At 38.3% G+C, this 16,273-nt stretch overlaps 1 protein-coding gene across 1 annotated transcript; it reads left to right on the top strand.

Annotated features, from left to right (window-relative positions):
• Window positions 1-5,373: 5,373 nt before the first annotated feature.
• LOC110068749 (uncharacterized) lies at window positions 5,374-14,664 on the top strand. The gene is made up of 13 exons (XM_089278856.1): window positions 5,374-5,472; window positions 5,576-5,611; window positions 6,173-6,278; window positions 6,751-7,176; window positions 8,434-8,817; window positions 9,464-9,764; window positions 10,420-10,646; window positions 10,932-11,116; window positions 11,324-11,509; window positions 12,247-12,431; window positions 13,464-13,504; window positions 13,784-13,880; window positions 14,185-14,664. Exons 2-13 carry the CDS (start codon window positions 5,582-5,584, stop codon window positions 14,396-14,398), a joined length of 2,382 nt encoding a protein of 793 aa, XP_089134982.1. The 5' UTR covers window positions 5,374-5,472; window positions 5,576-5,581; the 3' UTR covers window positions 14,399-14,664.
• The last annotated feature ends 1,609 nt before the right edge of the window (window positions 14,665-16,273 follow it).

Genomic DNA, 16,273 nt, shown 5'->3' with positions numbered 1-16,273 from the left:
TCGCCAGCTGCTCAGTTCACTAAAACATTCCGCGTTAAAGTAGCAAGTGCCTGCTCAACTTTTTGTCGCCAATGAGCCTTTTTCCTCTGTTTCAAAACGAGTCTTTGTGCGAAAGCATCCATATGAAAGTGTGTTCCACCCACACATTCATTTTCATGCAAATCAAACTAAATTTATTTTGATATGAAAAGTTTTGCACTAGGACTCGTTTTAAAACAGAGGCACAAGGTAATTCAGAAATGGCATATTTTTTCTCAAGAACATGATTAGACCTCGACCAGTAAATGGCTCAGTAGATAATTTTGTAGTCGTTTCACATCTATTTCTTTTTGCTAATCTTGGTCGATGTTGGAATTACTTAACCGAATGCTACCTAATATTACAAGTGAATATATATTTGAACTGCGGAGAAAGATATGAAGACATGATTGATCATCGAAGTTATGCACAGAACTTAAGTAATTGTGAAGTTAAAGCCTGAAAAAATTCAGGCCTGAACGAGATTCGAACCCATGACCTCTGCGATACCGGTGCAGTGCTCTACCAACTGAGCTATCAAGCCATCTGGGAGCTGGTCACCTACCCGTACCCGTAGATGGTGAAGAATTCAAGTGAATATATGAAAGTTCATGTATTTGAACTGCGGAGAAAGATATGAAGACATGATTGATCATCGCAGTTATATGCACAGAACTCAAGTAATTGTGAAATTAAAGCCTGAAAACAATTCAGGCCTAAACGGGATTCGAACCCGTGACCTCTGCGAGATTGTTCAGTTGGTATAGCACTGCACCGGTGATGATTCCTAACAAAGCGACGTCTATCGATAAACCTGGTTGGCAAAAGATTTTCTGTGTTTCTCTGTTATTGTATCGAATGTAAGCGAAAGGCCACGCATTGTCGGTATTACTGGTTTGCTGCCATCCATTTCCACTGATCTGGCTGCATTTCCAAGAACTAACTGTGACTATTCCAATGCTTAACACGCCAAGAAATGCCCCCACCCTCCTGCTAAGTTCTAAACCGGTGATTTTTGTTTCGCTAAGGAATGAACTGAACCACCTGCCAAGCGCCAAAAGTCGCCATTGAGGCTAACGAGAAGTCCGTACGCGAAAACTGTGAGGTTATATATTGTAACCAGTTAAAATGTCAACAAATCTGTAATGAATAGATCAAATAAATAACTGATTTTTTCGTAATCTTGGCCATGGAAACTAAATGTGAATTTTTTCCTGAAACCTCTCTCAAAGATTTAATTCTATTTTGCCTGAAAAATGTGAAATTGTAAAGTAGGGTCAAAATGGCGTTGATTTTGAGAAAAACGTCATTATAACAGAAACATGTGTGTAAACGTTTCTGGCCGAGCTTTCCTAAGCAGCAGAATGCACGGTCTCAGAATCCAAGGGAGAAGAAATAATTCATCACCGGATAAAACTCAGTGTGTGCCTTGGCCTCTTTTACTTGTCAAGCAACGCCCTTATCGATCTACCCATAAACAATTCTTAGTATGTTCCCGGTTTGGGAGATTCTAACGAAGAAAAAAAAAACAAAAAAACAAATTACAAACCTCGTGGCAATAGTCGCGAATGGATAAATAAGTGAGACTGAAGTTTGACATTAAAATTGAAAATAGAGCAACACCAGGGAGGAAATAAATCTAATTCTCAGGTCAGTTCAGCCTTCTTCTTTGCTTGTTTAAAAAACAAGCAAAGACAAAAACATCTGTTTGATATGAACAGGTATCAGAATGATCAATAACGACTAGCATGCAAGTGGTTGTATAAATAACATTTTGCGAAATGTTCGCAGCAAGATGTTCTTGTGATTAAGCAAGAGGGAATCACTTGTGCCTGTAAAGCACAAGCCACTGAAATTCAACCAAATTATAACTTTGATATGACTCATGGATGCACCAAGCAACAGAACTGAGGTTTAAGTGATTTTTGTCAGTGGATTACCAGCAATCTTGTTGTGAGAGTCTTAGCATGCGGCGTTGCATTTAAGTGAAGCAATTGTTTTAAAAGAAATCAATATTTCAAGCAAAGCATAAGAGAAATCTCATTGAAATTTATCTCCTTTGCAATCTTATCTTGAAGAGTTCACAGTAATCAGACAATTTGACCCCAGAATCTACTTTCTAGAACTTTTCTACAACTGAACTCACCATTAAGTTTCCTTCTTGTATACCCGGTGCACCTCGGGCTTTGGGAACATAGTTTTCAGCGTTTCAAGGGAACGTTGGGTTACACAAAATCGAAGGTCATCGTACAAATGTATTCCCGGTTACAATTTGCAATTAACAGCTGATCTGATAGGACATTCAAAACTTACCATAGCTTAAGTCTTATTGGTTACATATTTTCTCTTCGTAAAAGCCCATTTTTAACTTTATACAACTTATTGCCATAGTAATTCTGATTTTAATTTTCGGGTAATTTTTCATTTGCTCTCGGCGTGAAATAACATGTGATTTGGAGATAGATAAAACTTAATGAAAAAGTTATCACCAGGCCCGAGCATTTGTCAAGATTTCTGATATGATAATAATATTGATGCAGCGCTTCCCAGCTAGAAACAGCGATCTTAAAAATCTTCTCATGATTGTCTGTTCCGATTGTCTAATTGAGTGATAATTTATCCCTTTTACTAAACAGACAATCGTAGACTCGGTACAGTCTCTCTTTTTTTTATGAAAATGCATTTTATAAGAATATCGAGGCTGTAATTTGCGAAATTTTAAGAATACTTAAGGATAAACCCGAGGCTGAGATTTTGATCTGAAAAGAAAATAATTGTGTGTAGAGAATTTGTAACCACAATACAGTTATATGTTTTTAACTAAGCCATATAAATTCTTCCTTTCTCTAAACGGCAAAACTAGCCAAAATGCAAAAAAAAAGAAACAACAAAAAACAAAAAACAAAAACAAAAAAAAAGCACTTGCGCATGTTCGATGCTAATAACATTTGTGCAAGAAGTTATATGTGTCATATCAGGCTTTAATGTCTGCAGGCTGGCTCCAGAATTGAAGCAATACCATCCAGACACCAAATAAGTTCGAAAACAGAAATACACGCTTTAATCTTAGAATATTCACAATAATATTTTCAGCCTAAACATTTCTATATTTGTATTAATCTTCGTAATTAAGGTGCAGGGAAAGCCCTTGTATCTGCTCACATGATGCATACCTTAGATGGAATGAAAATGGGTGTTTTGACATCGGCATGCAAAAGAACGTATTAAACAATTTTACTGTGTTAATTATATTCTCGTTATTTTGCAAAACTGACTCTGAAAAACTCCAAAAGCAGTTAAGAGATCCGCTTTTTAATTTCAAGGCGATTTTATGTGCAGTCCCCATATAGGAACGGTTGATTCTGTCACGTGGTTAAACAATGTTCTTTGCTGAAAATCATTTCGCTCAATATTGACTTCACTCAGTTGCTCGGCTTTACCTGATGAAAACTTAAAGCGTTTTCTTAAGTCAACACTAAAATGTTTTTCTTGGCCGCCGGCTTTCAAAACATTTATTTCTGGAATAGAGTTTAATAACTAATACGCTTTGCTCGGTAAAAAGTCGCATGCATGCCTGTTTCAGCTATAAGGAAGACAGCAGGTTAAGAAAGTTTGTTTAACTTTTTCTGAGCACCCTGCTGCGTACTATTTCCAAGGTAAAATTTATGGTTTGGTGAAACTTATCTTTTGTTTCCTAAACCCAGCGTCAGTCTAGAAGTTAGCCTTCTTTTGGAAAGAAAATATATTTATTTATGTCATTTTAACTCCAACCACTTGGTGATGATCCCTATTGTCATGTGTCTGCTGTCCAACAGATCGAAGCTGAGGTTCTTCATATCTAATATTAACGTATGTAGCACTGGTGGTATCATATCAGTGAAATTATATCTTTTATAAAAAAGCACCAGAAAACCCTAAGGAAGTATCTTGATTTAAATTACCTCAGTGTCTATCCATTGATAAACTCGCCGAAATGTGATTGCAATTAACGACCAAGTTCTCAGAATGGCAAAAAAGTTCAACTTTTTTCTCATTTGTTCCCCGTTTTTGTATATTAAAAATGCTGTTATATTTCATTTCAAATTAAACTGGCTCACAGGAAATTGAATTTGTAGATTACTTAGCGCGGCTGATTATAACCAACACGTACGAATCGATTGTGGCAGATGGTCAAAATACAAAGAGTTTGTGACAGGTAGCGTTTGCTTTCAGCAGTAAACACGTTACTTATTTCATGGATGTGCCATATCAAGTTTTATCAATTATCCTCAAAATACTTAATTCTACGCTTATTAATCATTTAACGCCGGTAAGAAATATCTTTGAGAATATGTTCAGTAGTCTTGGAGCTACAAATTTTCTAAACAACCCGTTATATATTTTTCTTTTTTGAACATTTTTTCAACTAATCCTTTAGATGCTGTGACTTTTAGCTCATTTCAGTAAACTGTAGATGCTTTTTCATTATTTCTCTTAAACTAAGCGCGCCATAAAACCCTCAGTTACGTCCTCAAGTCATCCTTACTGATTATAAATAGCAGCCATAATGAATGAATAACGTGAGAGAAGGCGGAATTACTTCAGATCGCGTGCCAAAAATGCTGAATTGTGCAAAAAATAGTGTTGGTTAATATCGGCGCGAAAAAAACCGACAGGTAATAAAAACGGATTTGGTAACCATGTTTATCAATGAAAAGGAAGAAACGTTATATTGGATGTAGCAGTGCTCGAGCATCATTGTAATTATTAACCTTTCAGCTGGTGCGGCCTTCCTTTATACATGCAAACGAATGTATTCGTCGGCTTTTCACCTTTCCAACTAGAATGCTTAAGAATGGTCATTTCTTGGTAAGGAACGTATTGCCGAGTTGTAGGTTAGAGTTCCACGGCGTTAACTCGAAAATTCTTGTTATCGTGACCTTAGCTTGAGTCAATAATTACATAGTCATCACTTAGTCAAAAAACATGAACTCGAATTAATGGAGAGGGTGATAAATGTGTTAAGCTAATTTTCTTGCAGCATCATTTTAAGAAAGAAGGCGAATAAGTTTAAGAATAAAATAGAAAAGGTACCATTTTTTAGAATGTTATTGTCATCTCACGAATCTTCTATATCAGCAATTCAGTGGTATATTCAGTTTTGTTTTCCGTGGTAATAATTCGATATTCCTCTCTTCCTGTTTGAAATATTTGATCAGTACATGTATGTTGTTTTGTAAACATATTTGATAGACCAGTTGTGAAGACAACACTATAATTTCCCTAATAAGGCGTGCCCTAGCTGTCAATATTATAAGTAATAAGCCATCATTTATGTTGCTCATATAACCTTCATTTCGCTTATCCCATCACCTTAAGGGAAAGCCTGATTTCCAGGCGATCACTAGTTACCCCTATTGAAGACAACTACCGGAATCATCTGTGACTTATAGAGAGATTCGACCAGTACGCACAGTGAGTTCAAGGTCATGGTTTGTAATCGGTATTATTATCCATCCTTAACCATCCTTGTTCCTTAATGGTCTATTATTATCTCTTTGGTATTTTTATATCTTAGTAAACTATGGATTTTCAGGATTCCTTAAATTTAAAGGTAAGTCGTAACTCAAAATGCCGTGACTGACTGAGCTCCTTTATGTTACATTTGCATTCCAGGACAACTTTTTTACAAGTTGATAAGCTGACGAACAGAAACACATAATCCCAGTTTCACGAGTCTTCTGATATCAAGCTATTCAGTATTATTACTTGTGAGATATTTCAAAATTCATTAACGGGTTTAGTTTCACGCGGAAGTAAAATGATGTTTGTTTCTTTCTGTTTGTAAATGAAATATTTGATCAATACATGTATTTTGTATGTACTGATGAACATTAGTATTTCAGAAGAGCTATTTAAAGGTTGAGATACTGACGGACAGAAACACATAATCAAGGTTTCACGAACCTTCTGATATCAAGCGATTCAATGGTATTATTTGTGAGATATTTCAAAATTCCTTAACAAGTTTAGTCTTACGCAGTGATAATTCGATATTTCTCTCTTCCTGTTTGAAATATTTGATCAATGCATGCCATTTTGTATGTATTTTGTATCTTAGATGAGCTATTTACGAGTGATGTACTGACAGACAGACACATACGATCCAACTTAGTTTCAGGCAGTGACATCAACACACCCGGGAACAGAAACCAGAATGATGCGAGTTTTCACCTTTATCCTGTGGCTGTGTACACGCACAACCCAAACAAATACAAAAGGTAAACGACGTTATACCTAACGAAGCGGTGATGAGATAAACACATATTATGTGACTGTTTCAATATACAGAATGACAAAACTACGCCATGTTCCCAATATTGTTAAAATTACATTAATAAGGGAAACTTACATTAACATCTCAATACAGAACCGCTTCCTCGTCCATGATTCTCGGCGAAGCAATTCTCACTGTACAATTCGATTTCTGTTCAGTAGCTTACCAATTCATGTCACCTAGTCAGATTTGAGTTGTGAGTGAGTTTTGACAGTTTTTTAGAAGTCAGTCTGAGATACAGCTTTGGACTTAACTGCTTGAGAAATGCATGTACACCGGAACTTGAACATCTTGTGGATCTTGCACTCAGATTTGGGCTGGAAATCATCAGAAAAATGCATCCTTCAATATTTTACCTTTAAGATGTTTTTGGTTTGTTACTTTTTTCATTTTGTCATTATTATCATTTTATGCAGATTTTGTTGGGGTTTTAGCCGGTATGAAAGACCTCACCGTTTTCGCAGACGGCCGTCTTGTTGGCCACAACAATGGCATCTGGGACGTCGCGAGGTTGATTTCCTTTTCTAGCGAAACGAAAATCATTGCCGTCTCCGTTTACAACGAACCAGAATATTTGACTGGATTCCTCGGAGTGTTCAGTAACGGAGTGGTCACGGATAGAAGCTGGAAATGCATAAACACCAACAGCCCAGGAAAGGGATGGGAGCAAACCAATTTCAATGACGATGCATGGCCGCACGCCTACATGAGTTACAATAACAGCGTAAGAAGAGCGTATGGAATCCCATCAAGTATTTACTGGATTAATCCGGTAATTGATAATGCGATCAGATTTTTCTGTAGACGTCGCTTTAGTAAGGAGGAAAGAAATAGCACCAACAGTAAGTATCAATGAAAATCTTTGAACTTTTTCGATTGCGTTTGTTTCTGCATCGTGCTACTCGCAAATTAAGCGCGTGATTTATCTTTATAAAATTAGGTCTAGTCCAATTCACTAACGTCGCTCTCAATTTTTTAACAACGATTTCCATTAATTCTGAAAAAGGTTCACTTTCAAACGAAATTTTTCTCAGCTCTTTCCTTAGTTTTTCTGTCTGCTCTTGGCCTCATTCACTTTTTTGTTACATTGGTTTCGTTTCTACGGCTGGAAAAGGAAAGTGAAGCAACGGAGAATCACATGTACTTGATATTTTGATAGTATTTGTGCGCTTCAAGCGGAAATGCGTTGACGATTTCCTCTGACGCGCCGAGACTGAGATCTCTTAATAACTGAAGAAGCATTGTTCAGTAAGAATTGAGCTGCAAGCGTCGCAGTGGATGACTTTGCTCTCGCGACTAGAATTTAAGTCAAACTGATTTTACGGCTCACGTTTTCTAGAAGTAATTTACACACAACTCTCTTGGTTATTAGTTTAATATTCGATGAGGCGTCTTGAAACTATATTGCGCCATGATTTTAATGTACTCGCCAATAAACAAGCAACAGCCCTCCTTTAGCGCGAAAATATGCTCAGATATTTGCCCGCAGACTTTATCTCCTGTTCCGAGAGGCAAACAATTTACGCTCTCGGAAAACTGCGAAACGTGACGCGTCTAAATCAATAGTTGATGGATTATAATTTCTGTTATTGACGCGTGGATTGCGTCAGTCCCACAGTCGCTCCCAACTGATTGATCTACACGAGACACATGACCGAATATACTTTTTTTTGTATGGTTGAGTGATGCAAACATGAAATAAGTGGCGGGAAAAGGCTTAAGTTTCGTAGTCGTCTCAGGTGAAATGCCTCCTGGCCTTGCGGCGTGCTAGATAATTTTGTGTTTTTAAAGAAAACTAGAAACTATATGCTCTGTACCCTTTCCAGGTGGTCAAAGATGTGCAAGCAATTTTATTAACAATGTAAACGCTGTTATTATTCAACGTGAAAATTGATCACTTTATAACCAATTGTACATACATTTTTACTTTGTTATTTTGTTTTCTTGGCGCACCTGGAAACTAGCTGGTGCGTCCTATAGACTCTGCTTATCAAGTCTATGGGACGCGCCGTTACCATAGCTAAGTGCGTTGTCCAAGTAAAATAAACTGTCTATGTTTATGTCTATGTCTATGTGACTGTAAACAATTCTTTCAATAGCTTTGATATCCATCTATGGCTCTGATCGAAACAACACTATCAGGCTGTATCTCGATGGAATTTTTACAGCAGAAACAGAACACAGCTTGACGGTTCTCAAAAAAGACCAGCACAAACTTCAAGCGGTACAGGTTGAAGACGGTTCCGCAAAAGATGTTTTCTTTCTGGCGTCGTCCAGTAATGGTATTAAAACCGACGAACATTGGAGATGTACAAACGTTTTCGACGACGGCTGGTTTCTTCCTAATTACACCGATATCTCGTGGCCAAAATCCTTTGTTCTTGACAACAATACTCGTGCTTACTTTATAGCACCAGACGCTAAGTGGATCGGATATGAACGTGAAAGTAATAGGATCTACTGCCGACGAAACCTAACTACGGGTAAGGAGATTTTCTTTCTCAACATCTCAATTGTCCAAAGTCCTTGTCCATGATTGGCTGTTAAGGAGCGTTCCGTCGGTCCATCTACAGGTATTTCCCATCCCTTGAAACTGTGGAAAGTGTAAAATTAAGTATAGATAAATGTGACCTTATGACAAGATCAGTATAAAATTTAACGCATAGTACTATGTATATCCTGTTTTGGGGATCGAGCCATGTTTGGGGATTTCAATACCCTGTTCACTACAGAAAATCGTGAAAATGATCTGAACCGTTGTTATTAAGCACCGTAATGACGGGCCCCAAGAGAAAGAGTGAGTTTTGTTTCCCAGAGACCCACAAGGTCAAGAGGAAACAAAACTCACTGTTTCGTTCGGGGCCAGTCATCAAGTGTTCTGTTATATACCTCCCTCGACCTCAAAACTAGAAAAAAAACAACAACAAAACAAAATGCTTGACGCCGACGGGCACACAAATTTTCCGCCTTTTGAAGGAGCACGACCTGATCACGTGCGAGTCGAAAGTTTAAGTTCTTGTTTCCCTGGGAAGTTAGTGAGTTTATGGTTCTTTGACCTAGAATCTGTTTTCCAAACTAAGCAAGCTACATCATGTGCACACCTTGAAACAACCGTGTATTCTTTGTTAGCAACTGGGTCAAGAAACCCGGAATCTTCACCAAGGGTAGTTTATTCTACCAACTCGATTGCATCGACGACAGTGATAATCAGGCCTTCACCAGCAACTTCTACCGCGATTGCAACCAAAACACAAAGTGTTTCAAATCCTTCAAGAGTTCCAGGTAATGGACGCCAGGATGCCAGCTGCATGGAAACAAACAGGCTGTCTACATTAGAGATGGTGTTGATGGCTGTTTGTGGTGGTTTGACGGCTGTGGTTATTGGGCTAGCTGCTCGTCTTTGTATTCTGAGGAAACGAAGAAGAACGAGGTTTGTATCGTTTTTTTTTTTCAGTTACTTTTTTAAATGTATTCTTTCTTCATAAACCTGGCTTACTCGTGCATGGGTGACTAAGCAATGAAACTGGCGTTACGTTTTTTTGTCCACGCCAAGATCGATTTCTCAGTATGGATTTATATCTTACTGGACCACGAAATTTCTTTCCCAACTCTCCGGTCTGCTTGTCATGTTACATGTAACAGTATGTTTAAACTGAAAAAAATGTGCTGTATTTGATTCAATTCATCAAGTCTTGAAGCTTTTGATCACCAATTACCTTCGTACGAGCAATTAAAGACATTAAACTTTTTCGCGGAACAATTCTTCTCAAATCAGATACAAGATCAAGAATATTTTAAACAGAAGAGACTCTTTCCGGTCTGAAAAGATAAGCCCAACAAAAAAAACTGTATATCCATGTTAGCAACACGTTAATCCAGTCTTTCAGGCTGTTAATCTGTGAGGTCAGTCCGAAAAAACGAGTGCCTGGTTATTGAAAAACTCACTCGAACCCTAAACTCCTTACGTGATAATTTTGACAGGTTAGCCTCCCATGTGAGTGGTTTTGGATTACCTGCGTCTGTTTTTAAGATTTCATCCAATCAGATCAGAGCTAGCATTTATATCTTGAAAACTAATGTTGCAGGGAATATACACTCAACGAGGTTAACAGCAAAAAAGAGACGAATGAGGGATGGGAAATGAAGCGCAATGACGTCACTATATGCGAAGAGTTCGGTCACTGTGACTTTGGCAAAGTGTACATAGGAGTCATGAAAACCCGTTTGTGTATAGCACACGGACCATCGACCCAGGAAACCATCGAGACGAGAAAAAAATCGACAAGAATTGTAGTTGTGAAGATGCTACAAGGTAATGTTAAAACCGGATTGCTAAGTGGACTTTACCTTAAGTGAGGGTCTCAATGAGGTTAACTGTTAGCCATAAAATGGGACGAAATTTAATCGTTAGGCGTAAAATTATGAAAATTTTAACTGTTGACCGTATAAAATGTTAAGCGTAAAAAAGCTTGTTTTTGTCTTTAAAAAGATTAATTCCATATTACGCAAAGGTTAGCTCATGTTAATCATCATTCACTGGAAAATTCACAGGTTTGCTCATAGAGCACTTTGATTATAAACTGCTCTTACGTTTCAGACAATGCCACTCCGGATCAGAAGAACGACTTTATAGAAGAGATTACCCTGATGAAAGCTGTTGGTTCACACAAGAACATCGTGAGTTTGATTGGCTGTTGTACCAAGTCCGCACCAAATTTCCTCATCGTGGAGTTTGCAGCAAAAGGAAATTTGCTTTCTTTTCTAAGAGAACGAAGAACAAAGGTAAAGAGGTCAAGCATGCACTTAGTTCGCAAAAGCGGTCTTGAAATTTGATCGAGTCCGGGCTTCTTTTGATGTAGAGGAAAGAAAGAAAGACCTAATTAAAGTGTCAATAGTATTTAGCTTAAAAACTAGAGTACTTATCTACTTCATTCTTCCAATGCTAAATAAATTGTTATATTTAACTTATTACGTAAATGATTTCTTCAGCAGTGTGAGCTTGATACCAACGATGTTGGCCAAGTCAACGTCGCTTTCTCGAAAGCTGAGAGCTGCGTTGACATAAGAATTAGCAGCGCTCAGTCCTTGCAGGATGAAGAACATGATCAAGATAAACACGATTCCTTGACTTCTCAGGACGTGATGTCCTTCTGCTGGCAAATCGCACAGGGAATGGTAAGGGACTGAGAAAAGCTTTGCCCTGGGTGGGGGGAGACTCCCATATAGAAATGACGGGGTACCCGTCGTACTTTTTAGGGTTAAAAAAAGGGGTTTTGGTACCGTACCTCTTAGGGTGTTCAGCCTCAAAAGGTACCTTTCAGGGTATTGAGACGAAAAATATATGACAGGAGGTAATGTGTTGCTTTAGAATTGGTACCTCTTAGCGGTGAAAAAAATTTAGAGCCACGTCCACAAAACAGGATCTTGGAACCTCTTAGGGCTTTGTTTGAGAATTTCCACGAGCACCCCCCTCCTTTTTATATGGGAGTTTCCCCGGGAGCTTTGTGCGGTTTCGAAGTCATGGAGGCTTCTTGAAGGAGTAAAACATCATTTGATCTCATTTCCAGTTACATTTCTTATCGAAATACTCATTTCGTCCACCTTGGAAAGTCCCTCATCTGCTTATGTTAACTCAGGGTATCTTGTATTTATTGCTCAAAAGTCTCGCATTTTCAAAGATGACGGCAAGAGAGTCGTCTTTCCCCATTTAGAACCGAGCACGGTAAATCTCCGTGCTGTTTCCACTTTTCCTTTTCTCCCAGTCTTCTTTGAAGATTATAACTGCGCGGTCTCTGCTGGCAACATGCAAGTCTTAATCGCCTTCTCCTACGGTTGTCTAATGATTTTGGAACCTTTATATTATTCAGAGTATTAAGCAGCAGTGATTAATTAACGATATTTCTTGTGTCTAGCAATACTTATCAGCAAAGGGCATTGTCCATCGAGGTCTCGCCGCTCGCAATGTCTTAGTCTGTGACACCAACCTTGCCAAAGTCGCCGATTTTGGTTTGCGGCGAAACAGGGAAAACCAAATTGTAGTGAAATGGACGTCACCTGAAGCCATGAATGATGGTGTTTTTACTGAAAAGAGTGATGTGTAAGTGAATTAACCTTTTATGTAGATAGTGTTACTCCGCCTTTTGACACATGGATAGTAATTCTTCTTTACTGTCACATTGGTCACTCCTCGCCGAGCTATGGATAAGTTATGGGGTGAGTAAATTTTGCCCACGTGATGAAATTGTAAATACATTAGCAAAGAAGGGTAACACCTCGCCGAAGGGTAGGAGGGTGGCAAAATATTCTCGCTAACATCCGTTTACGTTTCGTTAGCAAAAAATAGGGAAAGGAGTGACAAAAATCTGAATACATGACTTCAGATGGTTAAAAATCTGTGGTCCTCAAGTACTCACATCAGGTTATATAGCAAGGATAGGGTGATGAGAATCAGCGAGGTATAATTTCCTGACTTTTCCAGCAGTGAAGCTTGGACATTTTATTGATTTTTTTGTATTCAGTTTTTGCTTTTATATAAGCACGATCGGTTCTTCCTTGAGGACAGAGGAGTCTAGCCGTTTCGAGTTCAGCAAGACAGTAGAGGAAACCCCGGGGGGACTCCCATGTAAAAGGGACGAGGCTGCTCGTCGGAAATTTTAAAAAGAACCCCTAAGAGATACCAAGAGCCTGTTTTTTGAGTTGTTTTTTTCACCGCTGAGAAGTACCAATTTACACATTATCTCCTATCATATATTTTTTCGGCTCAATCACCCTAAAAGGTCTCACAAAAGCTCCCGCTGTGGACCTTTTTTAGGCTGACCACCCTAAGAGGTACTAGCTATACGAAAACCGCTTTTGTTTACCCCTAAAAGTTACGACGAGCACACATGTCCTTTTTATATGGGATCCCCCCCCCCCCCCTGGGGACGAAACCTGCACATGGATATGTTTTCCTCCGCGATAAGTAGTATATTATTAGCAATACTAGCAGGAAATAAAGTGCTCTATCATTAACATAAAACCAACATGACCGGTATAAAAAGAACAAGAAAAGTTTTGGGTTAAATATTGCAAGGTTAATTTAAAGAAATTTTGTAGCTGAGGAAACTCTTTATAAACATTTTGCTTCAAGGTGGTCATACGGAGTCGTTCTCTGGGAGATTGCAACTCTTGGTAAGGGTTTTTTAATCTTTATTTTTCTAGTGCGCTTTGTAAATATATCCCTGACAGATCCGATACCTCCCAGTAGTTTGCAAAATTGGGCGAGTTAAACGAAGAGTATGTAACCCCTTATTGCAGTTTGGTTAGGCAATAACCTCATTCTTTATGGTTTTGAAAATGATTTATGTGTATAACTCAGTTTAATTTGACTATTACTAGACAACAATGACTTGCTTTTCAAAGAAATTAATGTTGCAAAAATTTAGTTTAAGGTAAGAAACTATTTTTCAGGTGGTTTTCCTTACCCCGCCATCAGAAACAGCGACCTTCTGAAACTGCTGGAAAGAGGACATAGAATGGAAAAACCAGAGACATGCTCAGAGGAGTTGTGAGTGGTTGCATTCATGATTATACTTGTAAAAAGCAGAAAGGTCCACAAAAAAGAGGCTAATGGTACATATAACATTCCCATACTTCGTGATCAGGAGCAGAAGCGAAGCTAGCTCGAGATGATTTTGTTATGATACACACATTTCCGCTTTTCAAATGTAAATTATATTCTCCTATCATGCTAACCAGTTTCCGAACTCTCTCAATATGGGAGAAGGTTGTCGTCTAATGTGCTGCAAAATGTATCGTAGACTAAACAGAATGTTTATAAGGAGCTATTTCACATTTGTTCTCTAACACAGCTATCAATTGATGACGCGTTGCTGGGACTACAATCCTGATGCTCGGCCAACCTTTACCGAGCTGTGCCAAGATCTGGGAGACTGGATGCGAGCAGACACTTGTTGTATGGACATAAGCCAGTTGAACGAAGATCAACCCTACTATAACGAATCTACAGTATCAGTATCCAGCAGATTGTCGTACCAAGAGCATGCTTCTGAGCGTCCTTCCTGATTCACACATATCACCCGGATAATCTGACTCGCGATTTTTTTTTTAAAGGAGAATGAATTTTCTGCAATGGAAAAGGAAGTGCGCCTAGGCTGATAATCATATTCTATTTTATTTTACTGCTAGTGTAATAATAAGGGAGGGTTTTAAATAATCGGGGACGATGAACAGTATTTCGTAGAATAACGTAAAAAGCTTTTTATGTCCTTTTCGCTTGGTCCTGCATAACTGACACGTTAGAATAGGAAATAAATAAACGATCTATTCCCTGTCTGCTTTTTTGGTCTATCTCAAATGCCTATATTTGATCCACTTGCACGTGACATATATGTCGATTGCTGGCCTATAGACGCTATTCATAAATGGCTGCCAACATAAAATTCTTTTGTATACATCTAAATTACCGTATTTATTCGATTAAGCGCCCAACCTCGAATAAGTCCCTACCCTGAAAGTCCAAATATTAAATAAGCGCCCTTGGCGCTTAGTCAAATAAATACGGTAGCTCAACTAGCCTCGTTTGAGAGTAAAAGATCTCTTGAATTATTAACTCAAAAACGAGTTAGTTGGGCTAATTTTAATACTTACAAAAGAATTTTTAATTGGCGGCCATTTATGAATAGGGTCTATAACAAACTGCAAATGTGCTCAGAAACTTCCGTCATGTTCCATTGTTCACCGTGGCACGTTCGACTGTTTAACCGACTCTGAGCTAAGATTCTCAGTTCGTTTAAATTGAAAAGGATATTGCCAAGCAGTGTATGCAAGGTAGCAGCCGGCAGTGTATGCACGCTTTGACCTTTAACTAAAGAAATAAATTCAACCAAGCTCAAACGGCGCGTCATCACTTTTCATAAACCTGCCAAGGTCAGCTGATGCTACTCTTCTCACGGACTCCCAAAAACAAAAGTGCACAAAAATTGCACTGACGCCTTGATATTTAAAATGACATCAAAAAGAACAATTCACGTCAGTCATTCTTAAAGCGTGTCACCAGTTTTCATAAACCTGTCAAGCACAAAGTTCCTTTTGCTTTTCTCGATGACCCCCGTTAAAGAATCTTGGCGTGAAACGTGCACTGTTGCCTCGACATTTCGTTAGATCAAATAAATAAGAAATCATTTCTAACTGCGACATCATGTAAATGAACCTGCCAAGTGACTCCCACAAATTTGTTCTTATGTCAGCTCTAAAAATAGCACTCGCTACACTTACCTACTACTAAAATACTCAGTATACGGAGAAAGAAGACTTAGATCCTGTAAATTTCGTATTTAATGGTGCCTTGGAGGTCGCAAACGCAGCTGACGCAGTTGAAAACGGAAACCAACCGGTACGTACGTCCGGTGCACCTGAAATTTGAATAAATCAACCAAGATTCAGCAGGCAAGAAAAACTGTCCTGTCCAGACTTCAAATATTTGTTAACATGAGAGGCATTGTAGTCAGGAACCTTTTCTCACTGAAGACGGCATTAAATATTCACGAAAATGAATTTCTAAGTCTAACAAACCATATCGGGTCGTAAAAAGTCAGTCGATCAAGAGATGGTTTGCACGATTTTTACTTGGCAGATTGTATAATATACAATATTTTCCCGTGACAGGTTTGTGTGTTTACTAAAGCTTATATACATACCTTTATAAACCTGTTTCTTGTGGCTTGTCTCTTACGTACCTTATCGAAATCATATTGAATACTGTCTAACGTACAGGATAAGTCAGAAAATGATATACTGGTTGAAAACAATATTTTTATTCTAAACTTTAAACATCAGGAACGTGAAGGCATGATTGATCATCGCAGTTATATGGTCAACTTAAGCATTTGTGGAAAAACACCTGCCTGAAAAACCCTTTTTTTTCTTCTTACGGGTATA

This window comes from Orbicella faveolata, unplaced genomic scaffold (genome assembly GCF_042242905.1).
Source record: "Orbicella faveolata isolate gen_17 unplaced genomic scaffold, um_ofav_v1 contig_47, whole genome shotgun sequence".
In the NCBI taxonomy this organism is placed as follows: domain Eukaryota; kingdom Metazoa; phylum Cnidaria; class Anthozoa; order Scleractinia; family Merulinidae; genus Orbicella; species Orbicella faveolata.
This window is presented reverse-complemented; position numbering and strand designations above follow the sequence as displayed.